The sequence below is a fragment of the Ovis aries genome, chromosome 6 (assembly GCF_016772045.2).
Source record: "Ovis aries strain OAR_USU_Benz2616 breed Rambouillet chromosome 6, ARS-UI_Ramb_v3.0, whole genome shotgun sequence".
NCBI classification, from domain to species: domain Eukaryota; kingdom Metazoa; phylum Chordata; class Mammalia; order Artiodactyla; family Bovidae; genus Ovis; species Ovis aries.
The window spans coordinates 6,630,441-6,656,137 of record NC_056059.1 but is presented as its reverse complement, the minus strand read 5'-3'; the positions used below and the strand labels follow the sequence as shown (position 1 = coordinate 6,656,137).

At 40.0% G+C, this 25,697-nt stretch overlaps 1 protein-coding gene across 3 annotated transcripts in view; it reads left to right on the top strand.

The window, feature by feature from the left end:
- SYNPO2 (synaptopodin 2) overlaps positions 1–25,697 on the top strand; it is a 205,707-nt gene that overhangs the window by 166,236 nt on the left and 13,774 nt on the right. For 2 of the 3 annotated variants that reach the window (XM_012179415.4, XM_004009590.5), the window contains exons 3-4: positions 1,456–2,255; positions 4,658–6,843. In XM_012179415.4, coding sequence (XP_012034805.3) covers positions 1,456–2,255; positions 4,658–6,843 — 2,986 coding nt within the window. Of the gene's footprint in view, positions 1–1,455; positions 2,256–4,657; positions 6,844–13,991; positions 14,688–25,697 lie in introns of those variants that run through there. The other variant, XM_012179416.4, reaches the window with a different exon arrangement.

Sequence of the window (25,697 nt, the reverse complement as noted above, 5' to 3'; positions counted from 1 at the left end):
TGTAAAGCTGGAATGAATTCACACTACTCTCTTCTCAGCTTCATAATTTATTGCTAATATAATTCAAAGTGATTTAATCTACTTCTATCTCAAGACCTTCCTAAATTAACTCTGCCCTTTTGAAACACTTAAATTTCAGTTGCATAGAGTGTATTCATCACTTCCTATATAAGAAATATTTAATTTGCTTTCATCATGTTTTAAAAATACTATAATTTTTTTTTTTGCTATTACCAGGAAGCTCTACAGATTATTTGCACAGAGAAAGCTGCGTTTCATTTGATTGTTAGCTTGTGCTTTGTTTATTTTTGTTTTGCTAAATTCAGTGAAAATCAAAGTCAAGAGTAATTATTTTGAATATTGGTCTAAATTTTACTACTACATAAATTCTAAGGTGAATTCCTTCGAATATAATAGAAGTATGGGCTCACTCCCTTCAATAAATGATCCTGCACTAGTTAGGGTACTTTTGAGGGAAAAAGAATGGGACTGAGATAGATGCCACTGCTTCTTTAAAAAATTTACAAATGTAAGAAATGAAAGCATCTCCTACAGCTGTTCTGTGAATGATGCTTCTCTTCTAAAAGCAGTAAGAGTTTAAATTAGAGTTTCATGCAAGAAGTCATTTAACCCTTAATTGACTTTGCTTCTTGCAAACACACATTTGCAAAACCAGCTGGGAACAGTTAAGGTCAAAATAAAAAGACTGTGGTGAACAGCTGAGGGCTCCTTATCTGAGCGATTAAGGAACAGTTTGACTTCAGAGATCCTATAAGGAAAATGCTCCAAGTGACAAGTTCAAATAGAGAAGGAGAGACATTTCAGATTATAAATACTCCATGACTCAATGATTCATTGCAGCATGGAAAGGATTTCTTTTTGCACAAGAGTACTGGGCTGGGGTCCACTTATTACAAAACACATGCTCACTGGAGCTTAAAAAACAGCTTCTATTTCATTCCTTTCAAGAAAGCACAGCCTCTAAAAGGATTACTTGAGTTATCTGTATACTAATATTGCTCTGAAGCTGCTGAATATGTTTATAAAACTTTACAATATGCAGACCTAACTCAGTCAATGAGACAATGCTTTGTCATATTATAACAAACATGATTGTTTGAAAACACCCCAATAATTATAGGTGAAGGGCATCCATATAGCTATAACCTATGCTTTAAAAAAAAAAAAGAAAAAAAGTGAATTTAGGATGGATTTTGGTTTTATAAACTTTTGTGAGCATTTTTGCTTTGCTTTACAGACAAGTTTATTTGGAAGATCTTTAAATAATAATATAAACATGTTGCCAAGTTCTGTTTTCAAATATGTTGCAGCTGACATTTAGGAGGAAATATTTTTACTGTATTGTGTATTAGACATCATACAAGTGTCAGGAAGTTCTTTGGCAGGTATAATACACTCTGATTTAACTGTCTGGACTAATTTTCCTGTGTGCAGACCATCCAGTGGAATAAGTGAAACTTCGATCTCTGAAAGTGAAAACAAAAACCAGGAGAATGTCCCCCATGAAGGGTACGTGGAAAGTACCACCCTACAGATTCGACCAGCCACAAAGAGCCAGTACAGAGAGTTCTACATGGTCCCTGTCAAGAGTGGAGCTCCCCTAGCTGAGGAGCAAGCGAGTGGTGCTGGTTTGTCTGGGAGCATAAAAGAAGAAACAGGCCTGGCCCCTCACACGTCTGACTCTGAAAGTGGACGCTCACCAGAGGAGATTATCTTCAGTGAGAAGGCAGAAGCGGGGCGGCCAGGCACTGTGGTTGAGCTGCAACTGTCCCTGTCACAAGAGAGACACAAGGGCACGAGCGCCGCCGTAGTGGCTCTCCTGGGAGCAGAAAAATCTAAGTCTCCTGACCCAGAGCCTAATTTACAGCATGACGGGATTGTCCACATAAATTCTGCCCCCACTATCGAGAAGGAGGACCCTCCTCTGAGGTCCAGCAAGACAATCCAGATCTCCAGTGGCCAGGGGCTGAGAGTGATCCAGGGAAATGAAGCGGCAGACACGGGGCTGCCCCGCGTGGAAGTGATCTTCGACTGCTCTGACAGGCAGAAGACGGAAGGGTGCAGGCTTCAGGCAGCAAAGGGGTGTGTGGATTCTCCAGTGGAAGGAGGGCAGTCAGAAGCACCTCCTTCTCTGGTATCCTTTGCAGTCTCATCAGAAGGCGCAGAGCAGGGAGAAGATCCACGCTCAGAAAGGGATCACAGCAGACCTCACAAGCACAGAGCGCGCCACGCACGTAAGTCCTGCCCTGGGAGCACTGCTGGGCAGCTGGAAGGGGCTTGGGAGCTTAGGGCGCTTTGCTGCTGGTTCGCCTGCCTGGATTTTTTCTTTTTAAGGTTTTTCTTATGTCTTTCATTGGCTTTTTTTTTTTTTTTTTAACTAATGCACAAAATAACAAACATGAAATTGTAGAAAACACCAATTTCTGAACTGGAAGTAATAAGTTTTAACTTTGTAGTAGATTTGAATGTTTTTAATGCACTTTCTTTTCTTCCCAAAGACATGGGGACTGTTAAAGAAAATACTAAAGTTAATGTGCCTTTTTTGATTTGTCTCATATTCCATGTTAAAATAGCATTTGAGAGTCTTTGCAGTCACGTGGATGCGGAGTTTAAATGTCAAAAACGGTTGAGTTTGCTGCGGAGAGGTGTCTTTAAAACACAGGCTCAACCACTGATATTAAAAGCAGATCCTCGTTTTGAAAAAAAATCATTGTGCAGCATGATGATGCTTGCAGAAGGGAGTTTGATGGACAAGGACATGTGCAAGACTGAGCAGTTACATGATCCTCTCCGTTTTGTTAAGTCTTCACTAGACTGCAAAGCATCTCATCTACCTTCTAGACACAGAAGTCAATCCCCAAGGCCATGTGAAGTCATTTAAATGTCTCCCAACTCAAGATATATTTTAAAATCAAGGCCTTTTATGGTGTTTTATTTTACCCAGGAGAGTGATTACAGAAAGGCGGATGAAGATAGGAATGGCAGTTAGGTTTTATGATTTCTATAATTTTCTCTCATGAACTTTTTAAAAACAAATTTGGAATTTCCTTTAGGCATTTGAGGAGGTAAAGATTGACTATCAAAGGCACTTGAATGTATGAGTGATACACAACAGTAATAATCTTGGTTATTCAAAGTAGTATATTAATTCTCCTTACTGTTATTCCTTTTAAAGCATATTTTTAGCGTAACCATGTGTAGCTGAATTGACAAGTGCTGTTAATCATTCCTTATACTTTAAGCATCTGTATGCATCTTCACATTTATAGCATATTAAACAAGTATAGTAAGGCAGCACTCACATACTTTACATGTTGGCAGTGAAGTTAGCAACAACTGTGCAACTGTGACTGTCAATTTAATAGTAAGTTGTATAACACTAGTCAAAAAAGGAATTACATTTAGGGATGACCATGCTTTTTACTGTTTTCTCTAAGTAAAATTTGATTACCAGTGAATATCTGTAATTTTGTTGTAAAACTATTTTGAGTCTATTTTATTTTTTTAAAATTAACCATTAAGTCTGATTTTTTTCCCCAGTCACAGAGGTAATTTTCAATCAAAAAAAATTTTTTTTTAATGTCAAATTTTTACTTAACTCTTTTGAGGAATTCAAAAATTATCTGTGAATTATCATGCTTATTTTTATCATTGATAGTGCTATAAGTTAACTTGCCACCAATTTATTTTTTATAACAATATTAATATTAAAATTTTAAATATAAATTTTTGTTTTTCTAAAACTGTCAGGTTCTCATTATACATGACTTGATTTCTGTATCATTTCTACCCACAGCTATAAAGGTTGCTAGTAATATAATTTAAAATTTCCCCAAGATTTACACTTATTCTTGCTGTAACTAAAGTAGAATTATATTTCCAAGAGAGAGATGCATTTATGAACAACTTTATCTAGACAACTTTGTAGCTAAAGTTTCTTATAGTCACAATAACTTTATACTCTGAATTATTGTTAATTATTGATTCAGTACCTTCAATTATTATTCATTACCTTTTAAAATTTATTTTTACTTAGTAGCTATGAATGCAAAGACTTTGGGGGAATGGCAAACTAAAAAAAAAGAAAACCTAAATATTTAAACTCATTATATTAAAAGATTTAAGTAAACAATATTTTCTTATTTCTCCCTCCCTCCTTTTTAAAATGCTTGGAAATGTTTTATATCAACATTTTATTTTTAAAATATGAAAATGCAAGGTATGTCCTAAGTTATTTTTGGAAAATATTATTATGTCCTTCATTTATTTCCATTGTAATTTTAATTATATCCAATTAACTGACATTTATTTTCCAGTGTTTATTGTTAAAGTTTAAGGAGCTATACAGAAACAAACTATGAGACATATTCTAATCAATGTAAAAATGTATTTGTAGAAAAAAATGAAGTGACATATATATGTAAGTTATATCTATATTATATCATCATATATATCAATATAGAAGTATACATTTTGAAAGAAGAAAGAGAAATGAGTTGGATTGCATCACAATTTAGTACCCAATTGTAAACATGTTTTTTCTGTATTTCTTTTCCCCCAGGAGAGTTGATTTCTGGATTGCTATGCAGTCTTCCTTGAACTCATCAACTCAATGTAATCTTTGTATTTTCCCTAGGGCTCAGGAGGAGTGAAAGCTTATCAGAAAAGCAGGTGAAAGAAGCAAAATCTAAATGCAAAAGCATTGCCCTCCTTCTGACAGATGCCCCCAACCCCAACTCCAAGGGGGTGTTGATGTTTAAGAAGCGTCGTCGGAGGGCCAGGAAATACACGCTCGTCAGCTACGGGACTGGTGAACTTGAGCGAGAGGCAGAGGAGGAGGAGGAAGACGGCGACAAAGAGGATCCATGTGAAGTAGCGTTTCTGGGTGCAAGCGAATCGGAGGTGGATGAAGAATTGCTGTCTGACACTGACGACAACACACACGTTGTGAACTTTGACTGGGATTCTGGTCTAGTGGACATTGAAAAGAAACTGAACAGAGGGGACAAGATGGAGATGCTGCCAGACACCACAGGCAAGGGGGCCCTCATGTTTGCCAAGAGGAGGGAGAGAATGGACCAGATCACAGCCCAAAAAGAGGAGGAGAGGGCGGGTGGAGTGCCAAGCAGAGAGCCAGACGCTGCCCAGACAGCAGGCCTGAGAACCGTGACGTCTTACCAAAGGAAGGAGGAAGAGTCGGTGAGAGTGCAGAGCTCTGTGAGCAAAAGCTACATTGAGGTGAGCCACGGTCTCGGCCATGTGCCCCAACAGAACGGCTTCACTGGGGTGTCTGAGACAGCAGAAGCTCAGAGGATGATCCCTGTGAATAGAACAGCCAAGCCCTTCCCGGGGTCTGGGAACCAGCCGGCAACCCCCTTCTCTCCAAGCCGAAACGTGACAAGTCCCATCGCTGACTTTCCTGCGCCTCCACCTTACTCTGCAGTCACACCCCCACCTGAAACCTTCTCCAGAGCAGTGTCGAGTCCAACAGCTGGCCCAGCACCGCCCCCTCCGTGGCCCCAGCCTGCCCCATGGTCCCAGCCGGCCTTTTACGATTCATCTGAACGAATAGCTTCCCGGGATGAAAGGATTGCGGTGCCAGCAAAAAGAACGGGGATATTGCAAGAGGCCAAAAGGAGAAGCACGACAAAACCCATGTTCACTTTTAAAGAGCCCAAAGTCAGCCCCAATCCTGAACTCTTGTCACTTCTTCAAAATTCTGAGGGTAAAAAGGGCCCTGGAGCGGGAGCAGATTCCGGACCTGAAGAAGACTACCTCAGTTTAGGAGCAGAGGCTTGTAACTTCATGCAAGGCTCCTCTGCAAAACAGAAGACCCCGCCTCCTGTCGCTCCAAAGCCTGCTGTCAAGTCCTCATCCTCCCAACCAGTCACTCCGGTTTCTCCAGTCTGGTCGCCAGGAGTGGCTCCAGCGCAACCTCCTGCCTTCCCCGCATCCAGCCCGTCACATGGCACCGTGGTCTCCTCCATCAAAATCGCGCAGCCTTCTTACGCTCCCACCCGGCCTGCAAGTGCTCTGAACCTGGCTGGTCCTTTCAAAGGCCCACAGGCAGCGGTAGCCAGCCGGAACTATACTCCCAAACCAGCAGCTCCCACACCGACAGTGAACACTGCTCATGCTGGTGCGGTGGGAGCATCCAATGAGCTTCCAGGAATGAGTGGGAAGGGAGCCCAGCTCTTTGCTAAGAGGCAGTCAAGGATGGAGAAGTACGTGGTAGATTCGGACACCGTGCAGGCCCACGCTGCCCGGGCTCATTCTCCCACCCCGTCTCTCCCTGCCGGTTGGAAGTACTCCTCCAATGTCCGAGCGCCTCCGCCTGTGGCCTACAATCCTATCCACTCCCCCTCCTACCCACCGGCTGCTGTCAAGTCTCAGCCATCAGGCCCACAGGCCTCCAAGACAGGCAAGAAAAAGGGCAAGAAACCCCTCAATGCTTTGGATGTCATGAAGCACCAACCCTATCAGCTTAATGCGTCCTTGTTTACTTTCCAACCTCCAGATGCGAAGGACGGCCTCCCCGCAAAGCCATCGGTTAAGGTCAGTTCAGTGCCAGCTGCCAAGCAAGCTCTTCCTCCTCGGCCAGTGAACCCTGGCTCGCCCACTGATGTGCAGGCCTCCTCTGTGTACTCCGTGCCAGCCTATACCTCTCCACCTTCCTTCTTTGCTGAGGCCACCTCACCGGTCAGCGCTTCCCCAGTGCCCCTGGCCATCCCCACCTCTCCAAAGCAGGAATCAGCCTCAACATCCTACTTTGTGGCACCAAGGCCAAAGTTCTCAGCAAAGAAGAGCGGTGTCACAGTTCAGGTGTGGAAACCATCTGTGGTGGAAGAGTAATCTTTTAGCCGAAGCTGAGTGTCCGCTTTGCTTGAAACGAATTGTTTGCGGTGTTAACTTGAGTCCCAGAGAATGCCTAGCAAGTCCTCAACTTACTTAATTTCAGATGTCACCTCCCAATCTGGGTCCAAGAAGCAGAATGTTTTTAATGAGTCAGAAATCTAACTCAGATTGACTTAAAACATATTTATCTTCTTTGCACAGTTAAAAAAAATCTGGGAGCACCCCCAAATAGACATGGGCCATTGTATTAAGTAAGCAGGATACTTAGGGTTTATGCATTTAGCCACAAGACAGTGATCAGTGTTATCAACATTAGGACACAGTCTTTATGTGACAGAACAGCTGTGTTCCTACAGTGAAAAGGTTCGATTATAGTGAAAATATAACATGTATTGACTGATGTTTCCTTTCTAAGTAGTGCTTTATCTCTATTACTAGTATTAAGGGATAAGAAATTTATTGAGGACAGGGATCAGCTCTGGTCTGTCAACCTCAGCCACCTGTTTGATGTCACAGAGAACTTGGGATTGTTGGAATGTACATAGTTTACCAAGGTGGATAAGAAAGGGGGGATTAATAATTACAGAGTGCTTATTATCTACCAGGCTTCTTGCCAGATGTTTTATATATATTAGCTCATTTAAAGACTTCTTTAAAGTAAACTGGCTGGGCAAGAAGGATAATTATTCTTAGAGGTTGATTCCCATCCTCCCTCCCCAATTACTTAAGAAACTCAGTTAGTATCTCTCCAATTGCCCATGAAAGCATGCTTGTTTTCCTCAGCTGAGGCAAGCGGGAGAGTACATCAAGGAGGAACCTATCAAAAGGTGGGTAGGCTTCAGATAAAGGCACATGTGTGACCATTGTTTTCCTTTTGGAAACCATGTGATTGGGAGGTTACCGACTCTGGGTTACTGAAGGGTTACTGACTCTGGGGGCTGACTGTGAAGCACAAGGAACCCCATGTGTGTGGAGGCTGTAGGGTGAGAACACGCAGTTATTAGCATCATTTCTGAGTGACCTCACGGAGTTTTTTCTTCTGTTTATTTTTTTCTTTCTGACCACTGTTTCTCCCACTGTTCCTGGCAATTCTATTCTTGCACCTTCATTTTATTATCTATATTTGATGGACCAGGAGGATTAAGGCAAGGTTACCTTGTAAATTTGGATTGGTCACACACCATGTCATCATCCAGCTGGCTCTGAAGTCAATAACGTTTCTGACAGTAAACCTGAAGACCTTTCTCATATCTATTTTAAGTCCAAGTCTGACCAACCACGGAAACTATTCAACATGAATTAATGTAGAGAACCACAAAGCATTTTTGACAACTCCAAGGAAAACCATCTTCTCAATAGAAGAGATATGTCTAGAGACTTCTCATAAAAGTTTGCCCGGTGTGAGGGTACATGGTACCATGTTAATCCTCTGAAAATATCTGTATTCCTGTTCTTTTTCTGCTGTTACTGTCAATCGGCTATATTTTCACTATCCTATTAAAATATTACTCTCTTCTTTATCTGTTCAATGTACTTTAAAAAAATTCCTGTATGAGCTGTTCTAAGTCATTTTTCCTGATATTTCACTTATATCACCCTCCAAATATCTGAGTTTCTTTTCTGTGAACATTTCCACTTCTCTGTACACTGCAAAACTGCAAGCCATAGGTATTTCTATGATATAACACAGAGGAGAATTAAGTTAGCTACAGAACAATGGGGCTTATTCTTTTTCTCTGGAAAATCTTCTATTGGCTTTGATGGCAATTTACCTAGAGGTTAGAACCACAGGATGTAGCTTGGTCTCTTTTTTTTTTTTCCCTTTTTGGGAAATCAATTAGGAAGATTCATACGGGATAAAGGAAAAAGCAGTCTATCCATTATATAATACTATTGTTTGTACTACTTGTTTCCTGGAAAGGAAGTCTGTTGAATGCTGTGCGTTTTGCATTCTTTTCTAATAGAACAACCAAAAAAGGCATCTTAAGGTGAAGCAGGAAAAGAGATCATTTTTATAACTTAGCATTCTTAACACAGCATTGAAAGAACAGCATGAATTAGGGAGAAGACAGTGGAACACAAGGTAGTCAATTTGAGTCCTCTGGTTCAAAAGTATCCTAGAATGGTGATGACCCGCAAGTATTCCCAGTTGTCCAGTGGTTTGTGGTATGTAGGAATGAGGAGTGTTTGGGGTCTGTTTCCTGTAGGACAGGTGGCCATCTGAGCAGAGCTACTATTTGGAGTTGATCACTAAAGACACAGCTAACATGGCTGGGACTGTCATGGGGTTCCCAAAAAGCTTCTAAGCATGGCAGATATGCAGTCAAAGCGTCCACAACTTCTACTGGGAGCTGGTAGCATAGCTCTCATCTGGAACCATTCAGTCCCAAATTATGGAAAAGGCAGAGAATCTTCCAGAGTTGTATCCACAGCAGAGTCTAACTTCATCCTGAGAGATGAGGGCATGGAGGGGAGAAGGACTAAGCGAACTCCCTGGAGGAGAAGAGATTTCTTTGTCTTTTTTCCTCAGCCAGGGAGCCCCTGGGAACTTGCATGCAGAATAAGCTGGGTGTGTCACCTCTCAGATTGGAGTTCTGGAAATGATGTCAGTGTGGCAGGTGGGAGACTTAGGACTCATGACATCAGCTTCCTTCCCACTGGACACCCTTTGAGTTCTGGGTGTTTTTGGCTTTTCTTGGTAGCAGATGTTTCAGTTGGTTAGTTGACTGGTTTGAGGGTATGAGGAGGCTTGGCCTTTGTTAGCTTAATTTCTATGCAGAACACCTATGAAGTCAAGTTTTCATCACCAACACAATGGCAACGTTCATTTACTGAGTGCTTGTGTTATGTTAGGCGCCTTATGTACATTATATGGTTTACAGGCACTGGAATATAAAATAAAATGTAACGGTAGTCACTGACTTCCTACAAGACCTTATGCAAATTTCTTTCTACCAGTGTCCCCTTAATGTCTCTAACCTTTCTTCCTGGAATGTTGTACCATACTGAGTACAGCACGCAAGACCAGATATTCTATGAAGAAAGGTGCTTTGTAAATTTAAGTACACATACTCCTCTCAGTCCTATAGAAGGGCAGATTGAATCACAGAACTCTTAAGATTGGGGATCTAACCATTGCCACTTTGATCTTAGAACAGTTACAGTTTTATTTCTAATATTTCAATAATAAACACATTCTTCTTTGAGAGAAGAAAATCACACTGTTTCTGCACTTTGAATATTCATTGATAGTATAAAGCATACATTTTTAGGAATATGTTTTATAAGACACATTGGGGCTGTCATTTTGAAGCATGTAAAAGTTTGTACTTCAAAATATTTCTTGTATGATTTTTAATGATAACATGTATCTCATTTAATCTTCACAAGAAGCAACTCATCTTAACTATAGGAAAACTGATCTGAGTTACAATAGTTCTTGAGACTAAGCCAGGGTTCTTTAACTCTTCAAGATAGTGCTGACTCCTTCCAGAACATGGGTTTCTTAGCGCTCCTGAATATTATCACACAGCTGAATTCTAGCCTGGCAGCAAGGGTCACGTCTGATATGTTAAGAACAAATGATCTGTGTTTAAAGGGAATGGACTAACTTATGCGGGACCACTGTTTTGTTTAGTTACTAGCTTAAAAAAACTTCGAAGACCGTTTTCCGCTGACAGGCATATCATACACTCTGACTGCAGCACTTTCACAGAAGTCTCTTGAGAACATAAGAAGACACACGGCTGTTAGTGTCTGAGTTTGGATTTAATCTTCCAAACAAAAGTTTTTTGCTTTGTATCATTTAATCCAGTTATAAATTCGAGAACCTACAAGCACCCGTATTCTACGGGTGAATTCCTGAAATCTATTGCTATTTTATGAGTCACCACTGGCCGAGCAGGAAGGGTATTTGAAGTCACGGTCATCAAAAAGAAGTGATTGTTTTCTAAAAAGCTAAATGCTTAAAATGTTTCCAGAGGGAAGCAGTGGGCTGTGTTCTCATTCCCTCTTACAGTCAGAGTTGTTGAGTTTGTTATAAAAATTGTTAAAAGTTCATGAGAAAAATATGTAAATTCTGAGAACCAACATCATATTCCCAGGGGCACTGATCCTTGCGGGTCTCAAGTCCCCTTATCACTGGACTCTGGGGGACATAAAGACTCATGTAACACTTCGGTGCCACTGAGTTTGTCAACAAGTATTCTGGGAAAAAGCAAAATTGAATTCTTCTGTAGACTTCCCACCAAGATTGGCCAAAGGCCATAAAACAAGCTAGTAAATTCCCACAGGACCCAAACACCAGGCAAAATTGCTAAAAGGCTAGTCTGAGTTAGAAAGTAAAAGGAAAAAAATTACAGACCATCCTGTGAGACATCGGGCCAATAACAGCCAAAAGCCCCCAAATCAGATTATCTTTTCCTTGATGTTATCAGGTACAGCCAGTTTCTTAAATTAAAAAAAAAAAGAGAATATTTCCATAGTATGTATATTTTTATACTGAATTACCATTTAGCACTTGGAAATCATAGACCTTACTGAGTGAGTGAGTGAGTGAAGTCACTCAGTCGTGTCCGAATCTTTGTGACCCCATGGACGGTAGCCCACAAGGCTCCTCTGTCCATATGATTTTCCAGGCAAGAATACTGGAGTGGGTTGCCATTTCCTTCTCCAGGAGATCTTCCCAACCCAGGGATTGAACCCAGGTCTCCCACATTGTAGGCAGATGCTTTACCATCTGAGCCACCAAGGAAGAGCCCATAGACCTTACTACTCAGAAGCAACTGAATGAAGAGAAATTTAATTTAGAAATATCAAATCCTGTCAGATATTTCTCAGATTCCTAATTTTATCAGAGCTATGCCAGCTAGTAAAGTATTTCTTAAGTATAAAAAGTTAGACTTCTACAGGATCCTATAGTTTAAATGGTTGTTATTGATACACAGAATTTCATAAATTTTCATTTTTTTGGTTCTAAATGTAAAGTTCCTCATGTTTACCTCTGTTTATACCTCATTCTTGTGTTTATCTAAATTTTGTGTGCTTCATGACTTATGAAATACATTCAGGGTCCCTAATAAAAGTAATTACAAGGACCTACTTTCCAGCCGACACTTCTTCCTCTGTGCTGTGCTCAGTCACTCAATTGTGTCCAGCTCTTTGCAACCCCATGGACTATAGCCCGCCAGGCTCCTCTGTCCATAGGGGTTCTTCAGGCAAGAGTACTGGAGTGGGTTGCCATGCCCTCCTCCAGGGGATCTTCCCAACCCAGGGATCAAACTCAGGCTTTCCACATTCCAGGTGGATTCTTTACAGTCTAAGCTACCAGGGAAGCCCCTTCTCCCTCTACCTGGTAATAGTCATAATAATATTTAAAATAATAACATTCCAATATACCATGGAGGAATCCTGCCCTCATAGCCCCTACTTCTTGAGCTTCCTGATAACTATTATTAGTTGTTCAAGATCACAATTAGCTCTAAGTTGAAAAGAAATGCACATTTAGGGAATAAATTAAGAAAAATTTTCTTCTTGGAACTAAATATCAAAAAACAACAGTAAGTATGTTAAATTGTTCTTCAGGAGACATTTTAGAAGTCAGAGAGAGTCTTTGATATCTTTAGTTAGTGGAATAGTCTGTTCTCGAGACCATACAAAGAGCCTGAGTTTAGATTACAGTTCAAGTACAGATGACATGGGTGGGGATGTAAGCTGTAATAGTCATTCACACAATCTCATAAGATCTAAGGAAAAGATAGGGTGAGGGGATGATGTATTAAGTTTCTACTAAAAGCCAGGAATGGTCATAAATATTTTATGTAAATTATAATACCTAACATTAACTGAGCACAAACTTTGGGCCCTGAGTTGTCCCAAGTATCTTCATAGATTCTCTCTTTAAAAAAAAAAAATGGAGATATAATTGACATATAACAGTATATTACTATTAGTTTCAGGTGTACAATATAATAATTTGATATTAGTATATATTGCAAATTGATCATCACAGTTAAGCGCAGCTATAACATCCATCATCACGCATAGTTACAAATTTTTTTCCTTACGATAAGAACTTTAAAAATCTACTCTCTTAGCGACTTTCAAATATACAATACAGTATTCTTAACTATGGGCTTCCCTGGTGGCTCAGATGGTAAAGAATATGCCTGCAGTATGTCAGATCCAGGTTCTATCCCTGGGTTGGGAAGACACCATGGAGAAGGGAATGCTTACTCACTCCCGCATTCTTGCCTGGAGAATTCCATGGACAGAGGAGCCTGGCAGGCTACAGTCCTTGTGGTCACAATGAGTCAGACATGACAGCAACTAACTTTTTCACCTTTTTTTTCATTGTTAATTGCAGTTACATGCTACACAATATCCCCAGGACTTATTTATTTTGTAACTGGTAGTTTGTACCTTTAACCACCTTCACCCATTTTGCCCGCCCATACCTCCACCCCTTTGGTAACCACCACAAATTACCTTTTACAATCAGCAGTCCTTATGAGATAGGTATCACCATAATCCCCAGTTTATAGATGGGATTCTGAGGCACAAACAGGCTGAATATCTTGCCCAAGATCACACAGTATTAAGCAGCGGATCCTGGATTTCATGTCGACCTACACCCTTAACCAATGACATTGTGGTTTAATTTACTCAGAATTACCCTGAAAGTGAAGGCACTATTACTTCCATTCATAGGTGAGGTATCTGAAGCTCAGAGAGGCTAACCAACTTGTCTGGCAATCATCAAGCTTACAAGTAGTGGGCTAGGGTTGGAACTACATACTTATCTGACACCCAAGCCCAGGCTCTCCCTTCAGTACGACATGAACATGTCCCACTCTCTGAGACCTGTTAATTGTATCTTCACCAAACTACCCACCAACAGCCCACTGTATATGCTTAATGGATGGCTTTTACTATGTTGAGTGACATTAGAAAGTACCCCACTACTTTCATAAGATTGCTTATAAAATCAGATGCTATAATAATATGTGGGAAGTGAAAAACCAGTCTAAAAAGAAGCCTCTGTTTTATAAGTGGAAATAGATTTCACAGTGATTTTGTATTTTTGAATTCCCAAAATTCTTTCACTTTTCTTTCAGGATGAAAAGGTGACATTTATGGGCTGCGGGTAGTGAGGAATGTCATTTAAAAAAAAAAAATCAAAGGCTCTACATAAAAGGAAGTGCTACCCTTCATGCCTTTCCCACTAAAAGTAATTCAAGGAACTTTCTTATCATGATGAATCAGCATGCAGCTTGGCTTGCTACTAAACCAATAAGAACTTGAGACATTTCAACAAGGATAATTCTAAACAGAATAATGCTGACAGAGTCACAAGTTTTCAGTGTTTCAAATATGTCTAAAAGCGTAGTCGTCACTGGAATCTTGGAGTTCCATGAAGTCTCTTTTGGCTGAACTCGCACGCATTCACCCTGGGTATGGATGAAGCAGCAAACCTTTCTTGCCACAACACCCTCGATGGAAGTTTTCTCAAAAGGTTATTTCTGTCAAAAAGTTCCCAGAAAGGGCAGTTTTATACCTTATATTTTTCTAGTAGTTCTTTGTTTTTTTAGCTTTGGGTTTTTGTTTGTATTTGTTTTAAACTATGTCTAATTGTCATTTTGAAAACATCTCCTAAAGAACTAGTGTAAATTTCAAGGAGAAAAGATGTGAACTTCTAAGTTAATCGTAAAAACAAAAACAAAAAAAACCCTCATATATTTTGGAGAGTTTCACGGCCTTGATTTAAAATTGTAGAGCCATTAATAAAGTGATAATTTTGAGGGCTTACTATATGCTAGGTGTCATTCTAAATACTTGACAAATGTTAGCTTTCACAGTCATCACAAAATGACTAGCATATGAGGAAAGTACCATTATCATGCTATTTTACAGATGAGAAAATACAGTGAAGATAAGGAACCTGTCTAAGTGATGGGGCTGATCAAGACCCAACAGACTCCAGACCCCTTCTCTAACCAAATCACATGGCTACATTACTGCCCTTGATCACAAAAAGACAAAGGTCACTATATATAAAAGAAGTTACCCATCAGAGGCGATAAGCGACACCTATCTCAGGAATAACTCAAAACCTTCTAAATCAAAGAAATGTTGAAAAAGCTTTGATAGCCCCAAATGATAGACACTTTTGAACAGGTACAAGGGGAAAACTATGTTTTTTACTTCCATCAGCCTGTTTGCTTATAACTCAAAAATGCTGGGGGAAGCTTAATATTTCGCTTGTTACAATTGATCAGTTCAGTTCAGTTCAGTTGCTCAGTTGTGTCCGACTCTTTGTGACCCCATGAACTGAGGCACGCCAGGCCTCCCTGTCCATCACCAACTTCTAGAGTTTACTCAGACTCATCTGCATTGAGTTGGTGATGCCATCCAACCATCTCATCCTCTGTCATCCCCTTCTCCTCCTGCCCTGAATCTTTCCCAGCATCAGGGTCTTTTTCAATGACTCAACTCTTCGCATGACGTGGACAAAGCATTGGAGTCTCAGCTTCAATGTCAGTCCTTCCAATGAACACCCAGGACTGATCTCCTTTAGGATGGACTGGTTGGATCTTCTTGCAGTCCAAAGGACTCTCAAGAGTCTTCTCCAACACCACAGTTCAAATGCATCAATTCTTCGGCACTCAGCTTTCTTTATAGTCCAACTCTCACATCCATACATGACTACTGGAAAAACGATAGCCTTGACTAGACGAACCTTTGCTGACAAAGTAATGTCCCTGCTTTTTAATATGCTGTCTAGGTTGGTCATAACTTTCCTTTCAAGGAGTAAGCGTCTTTTAATTTCATGGCTGCAGTCACCATCTGCAGTGATTTTGGAGTCCCCCAAAATAAAGTCTGACACTGTTTCCACTGTTTCCCTATCTATTTGCCATGAAGTGATGGGACCAGATGCCATGATCTTAGATTTCTGAATGTTGAGCTTTAAGCCAACTTTTTCACTCTCACTTTCATCAAGAGGCCCTTCTTCACTTTCTGCCATAAGGGTGGTGTCATCTGCATATCTGAGGTTATTGTTATTTCTCCCGGCAATCTTGATTCCAGCTTGTGTTTCTTCCAGCCCAGCGTTTCTCATGATGTACTCTGCATAGAAGTTAAATAAGCAGGGTGACAATATACAGCCTTGACGTACTCCTTTTCCTATTTGGAACCAGTCTGTTTGCTATTCTATGTCCAATTCTAACAGATTTCTCAAGAGGCAGGTCAGGTGGTCTGGTATTCCCATCTCCTTCAGAATTTTCCACAGTTTATCATGATCCATGCAGTCAAAGGCTTTGGCATAGTCAATAAAGCAGAAATAGACGTCTTTCTGGCACTCTCTTGCTTTTTCGATGATCCAGCAGATGCTGGCAATTTGATCTCTGGTTCCTCTGCCTTTTCTAAAACCAGCTTGAACATCAGGAAGTTCACGGTTCACGTATTGCTGAAGCTTGGCTTGGAGAATTTTGAGCATTACTTTACTAGTGTGTGAGATAAGAGCAATCGTGCAGTAGTTTGATCATTCTCTGGCATTGCCTTTCTTTGGGACTGGAATGAAAACTGACCTTTTCCAGTCCTGTGGCTACTGCTGAGTTTTCCAAATTTGCTGACATATTGAGTGCAGCACTTTCACAGCATCACCTTTTAGGATTTGAAATAACTCAACTGGAATTCCATCACATCCACTAGCTTTGTTTGTGATTTCACATTCCAGGATTTCTGGCTTTAGGTGAGTGATCACACCATCATGATTATATGGGTCGTGAAGATCTTTTTTGTTTAGTTCTGTGTATTCTTGCCACCTCTTTCTAATATCTTCTGCTTCTGTTAGATCCATACCATTTCTGTCCTTTATTGAGCCCATCTTTGCATGAAATATTCCCTTGGTATGTTTAATTTTCTTGAAGAGATCTCTAGTCTTTCCCATTCTATTGTTTTCCTCTATTTCTTTGCATTGATCACTGAGGAAGGCTTTCTTATCTCTCTGTGCTATTCCTTGGAACTCTACATTCAAATGGGTACATCTTTCCTTTTCTCCTTTGCTTTTTGCTTCTCTTCTTTTCACAGCTATTTGTAAGGCCTCCTCAGATAGCCATTTTGCTGTTTTTACATTTCTTTTTCTTGGGGATGGTCTTGATTCCTGTCTCCTGTACAATGTCGTGAACTTCCATCCATAGTTCATCAGGCACTCTGTCTATCAGATCTAGTCCCTTAAATCTATTTCTCACTTACACTGTATACTCACAAGGGATTTGATTTAGGTCATACCTGAATGGTCTAGTGGTTTTCCCCACTTTCTCCAATTTAAGTCTGAATTTGGTGATAAGGAGCTTATGATCTGAGCCACAGTCAGCTCCCCATCTTGTTTTTGCTGACTATGTAGAGCTTCTCCATCTTTGGCTGCAAAGAATATAATCAATCTGATTTCGGTGTTGACCATCTGGTGATGTCCATGTGTAGAGTCTTCTCGTGTTATTGGAAGAGGGTGTTTGCTATGACCATTGATGCGTTGGACTAAATTCCACGGATACTCACTTCCAGCCATCATATATTACTGTGTTAGTTGCTCAGATGTGTCCAACTCTTTGTGACCCCATGGACTGTAGCCCACCAGTCTCCTCTGTCCAGGGAATTCTTCAGGCAAGAATATTAGAGCGGGTAGCCACTCTCTTCTCCAGGGGATCTTCCTGACCCAGGGATTGAACCCACATCTTCTGCATTGCAGGCAGATTTATTACCATCTGAGCCACCAAGGAAGCCCAGCTATGCTAATTTATACCAGGTAAATTAAGGGGGGAAAATAGTGATGAGAAATTCCTCAAATTTTAGTAATAATAATGCAGAAAAATTGTTCTGCAAATATTTAAATTAAAATAATATATAAAAGGCCTAACTTGACTTAGGGGAAGCAAAAGATAACCATTTCTTAGGTGAAATTCACCTATGATTAGGTGAGGCATACACATAAACACCAAGCATACAGAGACATTTTGTAGCGGGAAAGCATGTGGTAAGCCAAAATGCCTGCTGCTAAATTCCAGGAATTGCTAGTTGGAAGACATTAAGCTAATGATAATGATTTAGTGTGTCTGTGTCTCAGTACCCTCTGCTGTGATATGGAGAGAATAATAGGTGTATCTCACAAGTTGTGAAGATGAGACAAACCAGTATGTTTATGTGTATAAAAAAACAGGGCCTGGCACAGAGAAAGCATTCAACATATGTTAGCTATTAATATTCTTGTAAAGGGCACTTCACTAACAATAGCTACTATTTCAAAAACTTCCAAGAAGGAAAACACACATGATAATTAAACATTTGTTTTCCTTGTTCATATGAATCCCAGTTTAAGGAATCTAAAAGAACAAAAATAGAAAAAGCCATGTCTGCATGAATCTGATATGGACACGAAGAATAATCTATCCCCAGGAGTATTTTACTGGGAGATCTTTGTTTCTTCTCTACTGTTTTCTTCTTACCTAAGCTTTATATTTTATATTGCTCTGTAGTCAGCCTATTGGTCAACTTTTTCTGCTTTGTCTTCATCTATTGTATAGAAATGTTGTAGTACAAGGATAAGCCCAGGATTCAAACAGACTGGTATAATATATACATATATTTTTAAAAAAGAAACAATTTCAGCTTTGAGACTCTGCTATAAAGGGACTGTGTTCAGTTCAAAGTACCAATATTAAAGAAAACAAGTGTGGTGTATGTGGCAATATAGAGAGAATTCTTACGGGGAAATGCTTGTAGATGAAATATATTCTCAAAATAGGATAGCTGGTATCCTGAGCAAGGTTCTAGCAGGATGTGAAAGTGAAAGTTGTTCAGTCGTGTCCAACTCTTTGCGACCGCATGGACTATACATGGAATTCTCCAGGCGAGGATACTGGAGTGTGTAACCATTCGCTTCTCCAGGGGATCTTCCCAACCCAGGGATCGAACCCAGGTCTCCTGTATTGCAGGTGTATTCCTTAGCAGCTGAGCCGTGGGGGAAGCCCATCTAGGAGGATAGCTGAAGCTCAGTTAGGTCTACCGCACAGAAAGTGGCATCCCAATCTCCGAAGCCACCCAGTTCAGGCCTGCAGCAGCTGGGGCTCTGACAGAGTCTGCCTGCCTCTGAAGGTGCAGCAAACAGCTGTTCTTATCGCTCTGCCCCAACACTGTCCCAGGACAAAGGGTCGGCAAAATGGCCTCTTTAGAGTAATTGATCCCCTTGCCTGAGAAGCATGATCAGTTTCCAAAACCGGAAAGAGTGAAACCTCTGTCTAAACAGAGTAGACTCCCAGTTCACAGGGCAAGGGACGAAAAACAGTTCTCAGAAGCTGAGTGACTGATATAGGGAGGAACCTAAAATTCCAGCTGACTTTAAAACCCAGGGAATTTTTGTGGGTTTTCTGTTACTTTAGAATTCTTCTGCGTCAGAACCAGAAGTTGGGACTGATGTAGAAGAGAGAAAGATCACAAGATGAGATTCTGAAAACTTTATCTGAATCTAAAATATCTTTCGTTCCAAATACAGTTAAATTGACTTTAGTTTTCCCTTTGTGCCATTTTGCTACACTTTTTCTTAAAAAGTAAAAAATAACAAGGTCTCTTCCTTGCATGGTTTGTGTGTGTGTGCTAGCATATATCAGACTGACAAAGAAATAGTCATAAAACCATCCCCAAGAGCTAAAAAATTACTACGGAGTAGGCTGGACTGTATAAATGAAATGCTAATTTAAAGTATATCACCCCTTAGCTGGAAGTTTGTTTTTTAATCACATTCAGAGTTTACTGATTGTCTGGCCCACTGGACTACTTGTTAATGCTTATCTGCTGCTGCTAAGTTGCTTCAGTCGTGTCCAACTCTGTGCGACCCCATAGACAGCAGCCCACCAGGCTCCCCCGTCCCTGGGATTCTCCAGGCAAGAACACTGGAGTGGGCTGCCATTTCCTTCTCCAGTGCATGAAAATGAAAAGTGAAAGTGAAGTTGCTCAGTCGTGCCCAACTCTTAGTGACCCCATGGACTGCAGCCCACCAGGCTCCTCAGTCCATGGGATTTTCCAGGCAAGAGTACTGGAGCGGCATGCCATTGCTTTCTCCGATCAGATGGTGCCAATTATAATTCTTCATAGAAACTCAATATGGGCTAAATATATTTTAAATTCTACAACATTATGAAATATCCAGAAAAATGTCACAATTCACTTCGGGTGGTATTACTGAAATTGAGAGCAAACCAAAATATATCTTGTAGAACTTTTCATTTCACTGTTACACTTCAATTCACCAGTTACTACTATTTCCTTGATATACAGTGTTCCAGTGTTTGCAAACTATTGCCTTCACAGTATCCTAACATATGGTTTCCAACTTTTGTTCCAAGGGGAAAATTAAGATTCCTCTTGCCGCATGGAAATTCTGATTTAGTAGCCCCTCTCGCCTGGAAAACCCCATGGATGGAGGAGCCTGGTAGGCTGCAGTCCATGGGGTCGCTAAGAGTCGGACACGACTGAGCGACTTCCCTTTCACTTTTCACTTTCATGCGTTGGAGGAGGAAATGGCAACCCACTCCAGTGTTCTTGCCTGGAGAATCCCAGGGACGGGAGAGCCTGGTGGGCTGCTGTCTATGGGGTCGCACAGAGTCGGACACGACTGAAGTGACTTAGCAAAGAAAGAAAAGTGGGGCCCAGGAATTTGTTTTTGTAACATTTACCCTGGATGATTCTAATGCTAACAGATTGCGAACCACAGTTTAATATCAGTTTTCTAACTCGCTAAACACTGAATTCAACTTTATTCTTTAAAACCCATAAATAGTTTCCAGTTCATTCAGTCTGGGATAGCCAGACTTGTAAACAGCACCTGCTTTCCAACGCTCTTGACATTGTCTGAAGCGTACAGGCCCTGAAGTGCTGCTGATCTTGACGACTTTATCATAAAGGCCCAGGAGGTGGCAGCAAATTCCCTTTCCGATCAGAAAGTGCTTCACAGGCAGCCATTCTACAGTCTGTAGCAAATAATTTGCTTTGAACAGTCTTTTAAATTTGTTTTTTTTAAATAAAAGAATAAACAGGACCTTGAGATGTGGTTTTATCTGACCCTCTGCTTCTCATCAAGTCTCAGAATAAATATTTCTAGGAATAGAATGATACAATTTTATCATCCAGAGAAGAGACTGTACAAAGTTCCTTGGCTGATTTTTCTTATCTCTGGGGAAAAGGATTGTATGACTTCCCTTGGCCGTCGGGCAGTACAGTCTCTTATCTCCAATCAAAAATGTTCTTACTAATAACAAGCTGAAATCTCTCTGGCAATAATCAAAACAGTCTTATTTTGGGATCTAGACTAAAGGAGAATTTTGAAGCACTTTGAATGCTAATTAGTTTTTAAAAAGAAAACAAACATGATGGTACAATCTTCAAAACTAAAAAGAAGTTTGTGCACTTTATGGATCACAGGAAAAAATTCCAATATTTTTGTTTAAACTTAAGAGAGCCAAATGGCGTGGTGGATTGACAAAACACTAAATCAGTAAAGAGGCTGTTTAGACATTAGAGGGGTGAATGGAACAAAGGAACGGGTAGGCCCATTGAGTAGCAGCTTTGATCCCAACAAGAGTATTGTTTTCAGGCCTTTGATGCAGTACAGTTTATTTCTAAAACTAAAAAGATGGTGATGTGTCTGGAAGTTCTGTATTATGAGATATATGTTTATACATTTACCAGTGGGAAGGGTAAAGACTAAAAGGAGGTAGGAGAGCTGGGTATTTGAGCCACTTTGGTATGGATGAGAGAGTAAAGGTCTCCACTGGTGAAAAAGAAAAACAGGACTAATGAATGGAAGTCGAAATGGCAAACCACTCCAGTGTTCTTGCCTGGAGAATCCCAGGAACAGGGGAGCCTGGTGGGCTGCCGTCTATGGGGTCACACAGAGTCAGACACGACTGAAGTGACTTAGCAGCATAAGACAGTAAATTTCAGTTTAATTTAAGAAAACTTCAAAAAATTGCAGAGAAGGAATGGAAAAGGAACTAATATATTAGCCATAAAATGTGTTACAGGCCTTAGTATATGTATTTAGTTTTAATTTCACAACAACATTATTGGGTGGAAATTATCCTCATTTTTTTAACTGATAAGGAAATCAAAGCTCAGATAGCTTAAGAAAATAGTCCAAAGTCACCTAGCCAGTAGGGTAGCAGACTCCATGGCTGAATCCAAGTTTATCCGTGTTCATAGCCTGTGTGTCCCCAATGCAGTGCCTATCAGGTGTGTTGTAACAGGAACTCCTGTACCTCATGAAAGCCTGACTGTGGGATCCCTAAAATGCTTTCCATCTTTAAGATTTTATAATTTTACATATACATAGCTCCTTAAGCGGAGAAGGCAATGGCACCCCACTCCAGTACTCTTGCCTGGAAAATCCCATGGACGGTGGAGCCTGGTGGGCTGCAGTCCATGGGGTCACTAAGAGTCAGAAACGACTGAGCTACTTCACGTTCCCTTTTCACTTTCATGTATTGGAGAAGGAAATGGCAACCCACTCCAGTGTTCTTGCCTGGAGAATCCCAGGGACGGGGGAGCCTGATGGGCTGCCGTCTATGGGGTCGCACAGAGTCGGGCACAACTGAAGCAACTTAGCAGCAACAGCAGCAGCTCCTTAAGAAGATTTGGGTTTTTAAGTGTTGTGAATATTTTGATGTAGCTAAGTGTTTTAAAAACCAAGGTCAGTTTAAAACCTGACTAGACAGAATTTGTTTGTTCCTTCTCACTTTAATTCCAGTAGCTGAAGCAAAATAGCTTAAAATGAAAATGTCATTTTACTAATGAGAGAGTAGGAGGTTAGAGAATAATTTTTTTCCCTGAAGCACTGACTAGAGGATTTGCTTTAGCTCCAGTGTCTGTAAAATGATTATAATTCTTCCTGACTATTCTACACACACACACACACACACACACACACACACACACACACACACACTCTTCCTGAGAAGGGAGCATTCTGAAACTCAGAGACACCTCTAGTCCTAGGGCAGAAGTCAGGCTCCCTTAGGTAAAGTAAGAAAAGGGTTTGTAATGCTGTAAAGCAGAACTTCTACTGCTCTTGGCTAATCATTTCACCTCAATCACTAGATCTCTATCCTTTGCTGTTAGAACGCACATGTTCCAGTTTATAAAATTATTTCAAATGCATTGTGCGTTCATACAAAAAGCAATCTTTTAAAAGAACCATTTAATATTTATCTTTTTTCTTTACTCTTCAATCTCTGTTTTGTCCCTTTTTCCCCCTCAAACTTCTGTAATATTCTACCTACCACTGTCAACTGTGGTCAAAATCAAAATCTTATTTTGTGAATGGTGCATAGACTTTTAATTGTCAGTGTATTGTGGGGAGGCACTGCATTGTCAGACTTCATTTTGTCTTATTAGACTTCATTTTTGCAAAAAATGCACTGATCTAGACAACCAGTTGTAACATCAAAGCTGCATTTCACTGGGGACTATGTGACCCACAATGAGAAATTGCAAGAGCTGCTGCCCCTACCCACACTTCCTTCAGGCTCTGTAAAACGTGAAAGAACTGGGACATGAGTTTCCTCTCGGCTAAAACACACAGAAGTTCCAGCCCAGGTCACTAACATGTGTGATTTCAGCTGGTCAGTGGTCACTTGATCTATTAACTATGTGTTAAAACTATATGTTAAAAAGGACTTATCTTCATTAGATTTATGAATATTGAAAGAAGCAAGATTAAGAACAAGGACAGAATTAGGAAACAACCATCAAAACAGGCTTGAGAGGTACTTGTTGGCTGGTGTAAGAAATCTTTTTGCAAATAGATAAGCTCTTGAACATTTTTTCCCCCTTCTCTTCCCCAGGATTTTTTTTTTTTTTAATGGGTAGTTGCATAAGAACTTTAAACATATATCTTACTGAAGGATCTCTTTTCTTCTTCTCCCAATCTCCAATGTGTATTTACAAGGGCCTAGACATGTTACTACCTCCAGAAGAATTTACCTTTTATATTAGACTAAGACTACACAACCAAAGTGGCTTAGAGGGCTGATGAAGTGTTTGTAGCTGATCATAAGGCTTTTGTTCATTCATCTGTATGTTTGCATGAGTCAGTACTGAAAGTGAAACAATTGTTTAGCAGTTGGATAGTCAGTAATTTATTAACATCATATCAAATTGAAGGTGAGTTTGGGAAATGAGGAGTGGTCAGGGAAATAACAGGGAATGAGATCTTTTGAATAAATGAGTGGTCTACATATAGAAATTCGCTATAGTATTAATATGCAATGTTATGTCTAGATAACTATATATTGCTGTTTTGTAAGTGCTTTAAGAAAGCTATGCCAACAGGAAAAGCTGTAATAACAGCTAATGCCAAAGACAAAGTTAAATATGTGCTCTCTAATTTTGAACGTTTGACAAGTAGACAACCATCCTAACTAACACTTATGAGTCATTCCCTTGAACCATTCATGGGATTACATTTATACCCAGGATTAGTATTTTCAAGTAAAGTAAATACTTCCTATTTTGAAGGAAGGTACCTGGACCCTTCTGTTAGAACATGTTTCCATATTTCCTGTTTGCATTTGAAAAGCACACCATCAGGGTACACTCTGCTTTCATCTATTATCCGCCTTAGTGGTCTTCTATCTATTCATTTGAAAATCTCACTTTATGCCATTCCTGTGTCTTTAAAATGAAATGAGATACATGAAATTACTGTGTAAAGTCCCTCAAACAAGAAAGATATCATTAAGTAAAATTCATCACTTGTACCAGAGAGATATGGTTAGGCAATTAAGCAAAATTTTTATCTCCTCTGTACTTAAGAAAACAAGTAGGTGATTTTCCAGATGAAGGCTTATATTTTTTTATTCCCAATTTTAAACATCACTCTAGGCCATGTTTTTGACAAAGGAAACATACATATGAATTGGCACTAAATCTTAAACTTCCCAACAAACATTGTGTTAAACATTTTCCCCACGGCCCGGAATAAGAACCAAAGCATCCACTTAATAAGCTTGGAAATTTAATAGAAAAACAGTTACGAAGATCAAGTAAGTCATTTCCCTCATGCTGTATCTCCACATCCTTATGAAATAATGTCACTCGTTGTGTAGTTGTTGATGTGTCTGTCACTGATATTAAGCAGCTTGATTTTCCAGTTTTATAAATGTAATCAGGAGTTGTTATCGAAGGATTGCTTAAAAATCTGCCAGTGGGAAATCTGGAGAATGTTATCATGCAAAGGGCCCAAGCAAGCTTTTCTCTAGCATCCACATATATCTTAGGAATTCTTAATATCTTAGCTGATAAAATTTTCCTCTGAGAAAGCAAAAGTCACTCGAGTTGGGAAACAAGTTTGCTTGAGTGGTATTAGCTCTACTTCAAACAGCAGGCACATACGCTATAGAAACGATCTCTTATTCTTACTTTCCTTCTAAAGATAAATGTATATTCATGGTAACTTTTATTTTTGTGAATGAGTGAGGGAGAAGATGGTTACCTGGATTTGTTTCAGGAAAGAAAGGTGTTTAGAATATTAGGAACAGCTAAAGGTATATTCACACAGTTAAACACATTTTAAGTGGGTTTGGTAATTTATCATAATTCAAATGAGATATAGGATAAATATTAATTTTATACTAATAAAGATGACTATCTTTTATGAAGTGTTTTCTATATACCAGGCACTGATAATTTTTCTCTACAAAACCCTCCCACGAAGTCAAGAATTTGTTTATTTTATACAGGATTGACACCTTTATTTATTGTGAAATTCTCTCTAG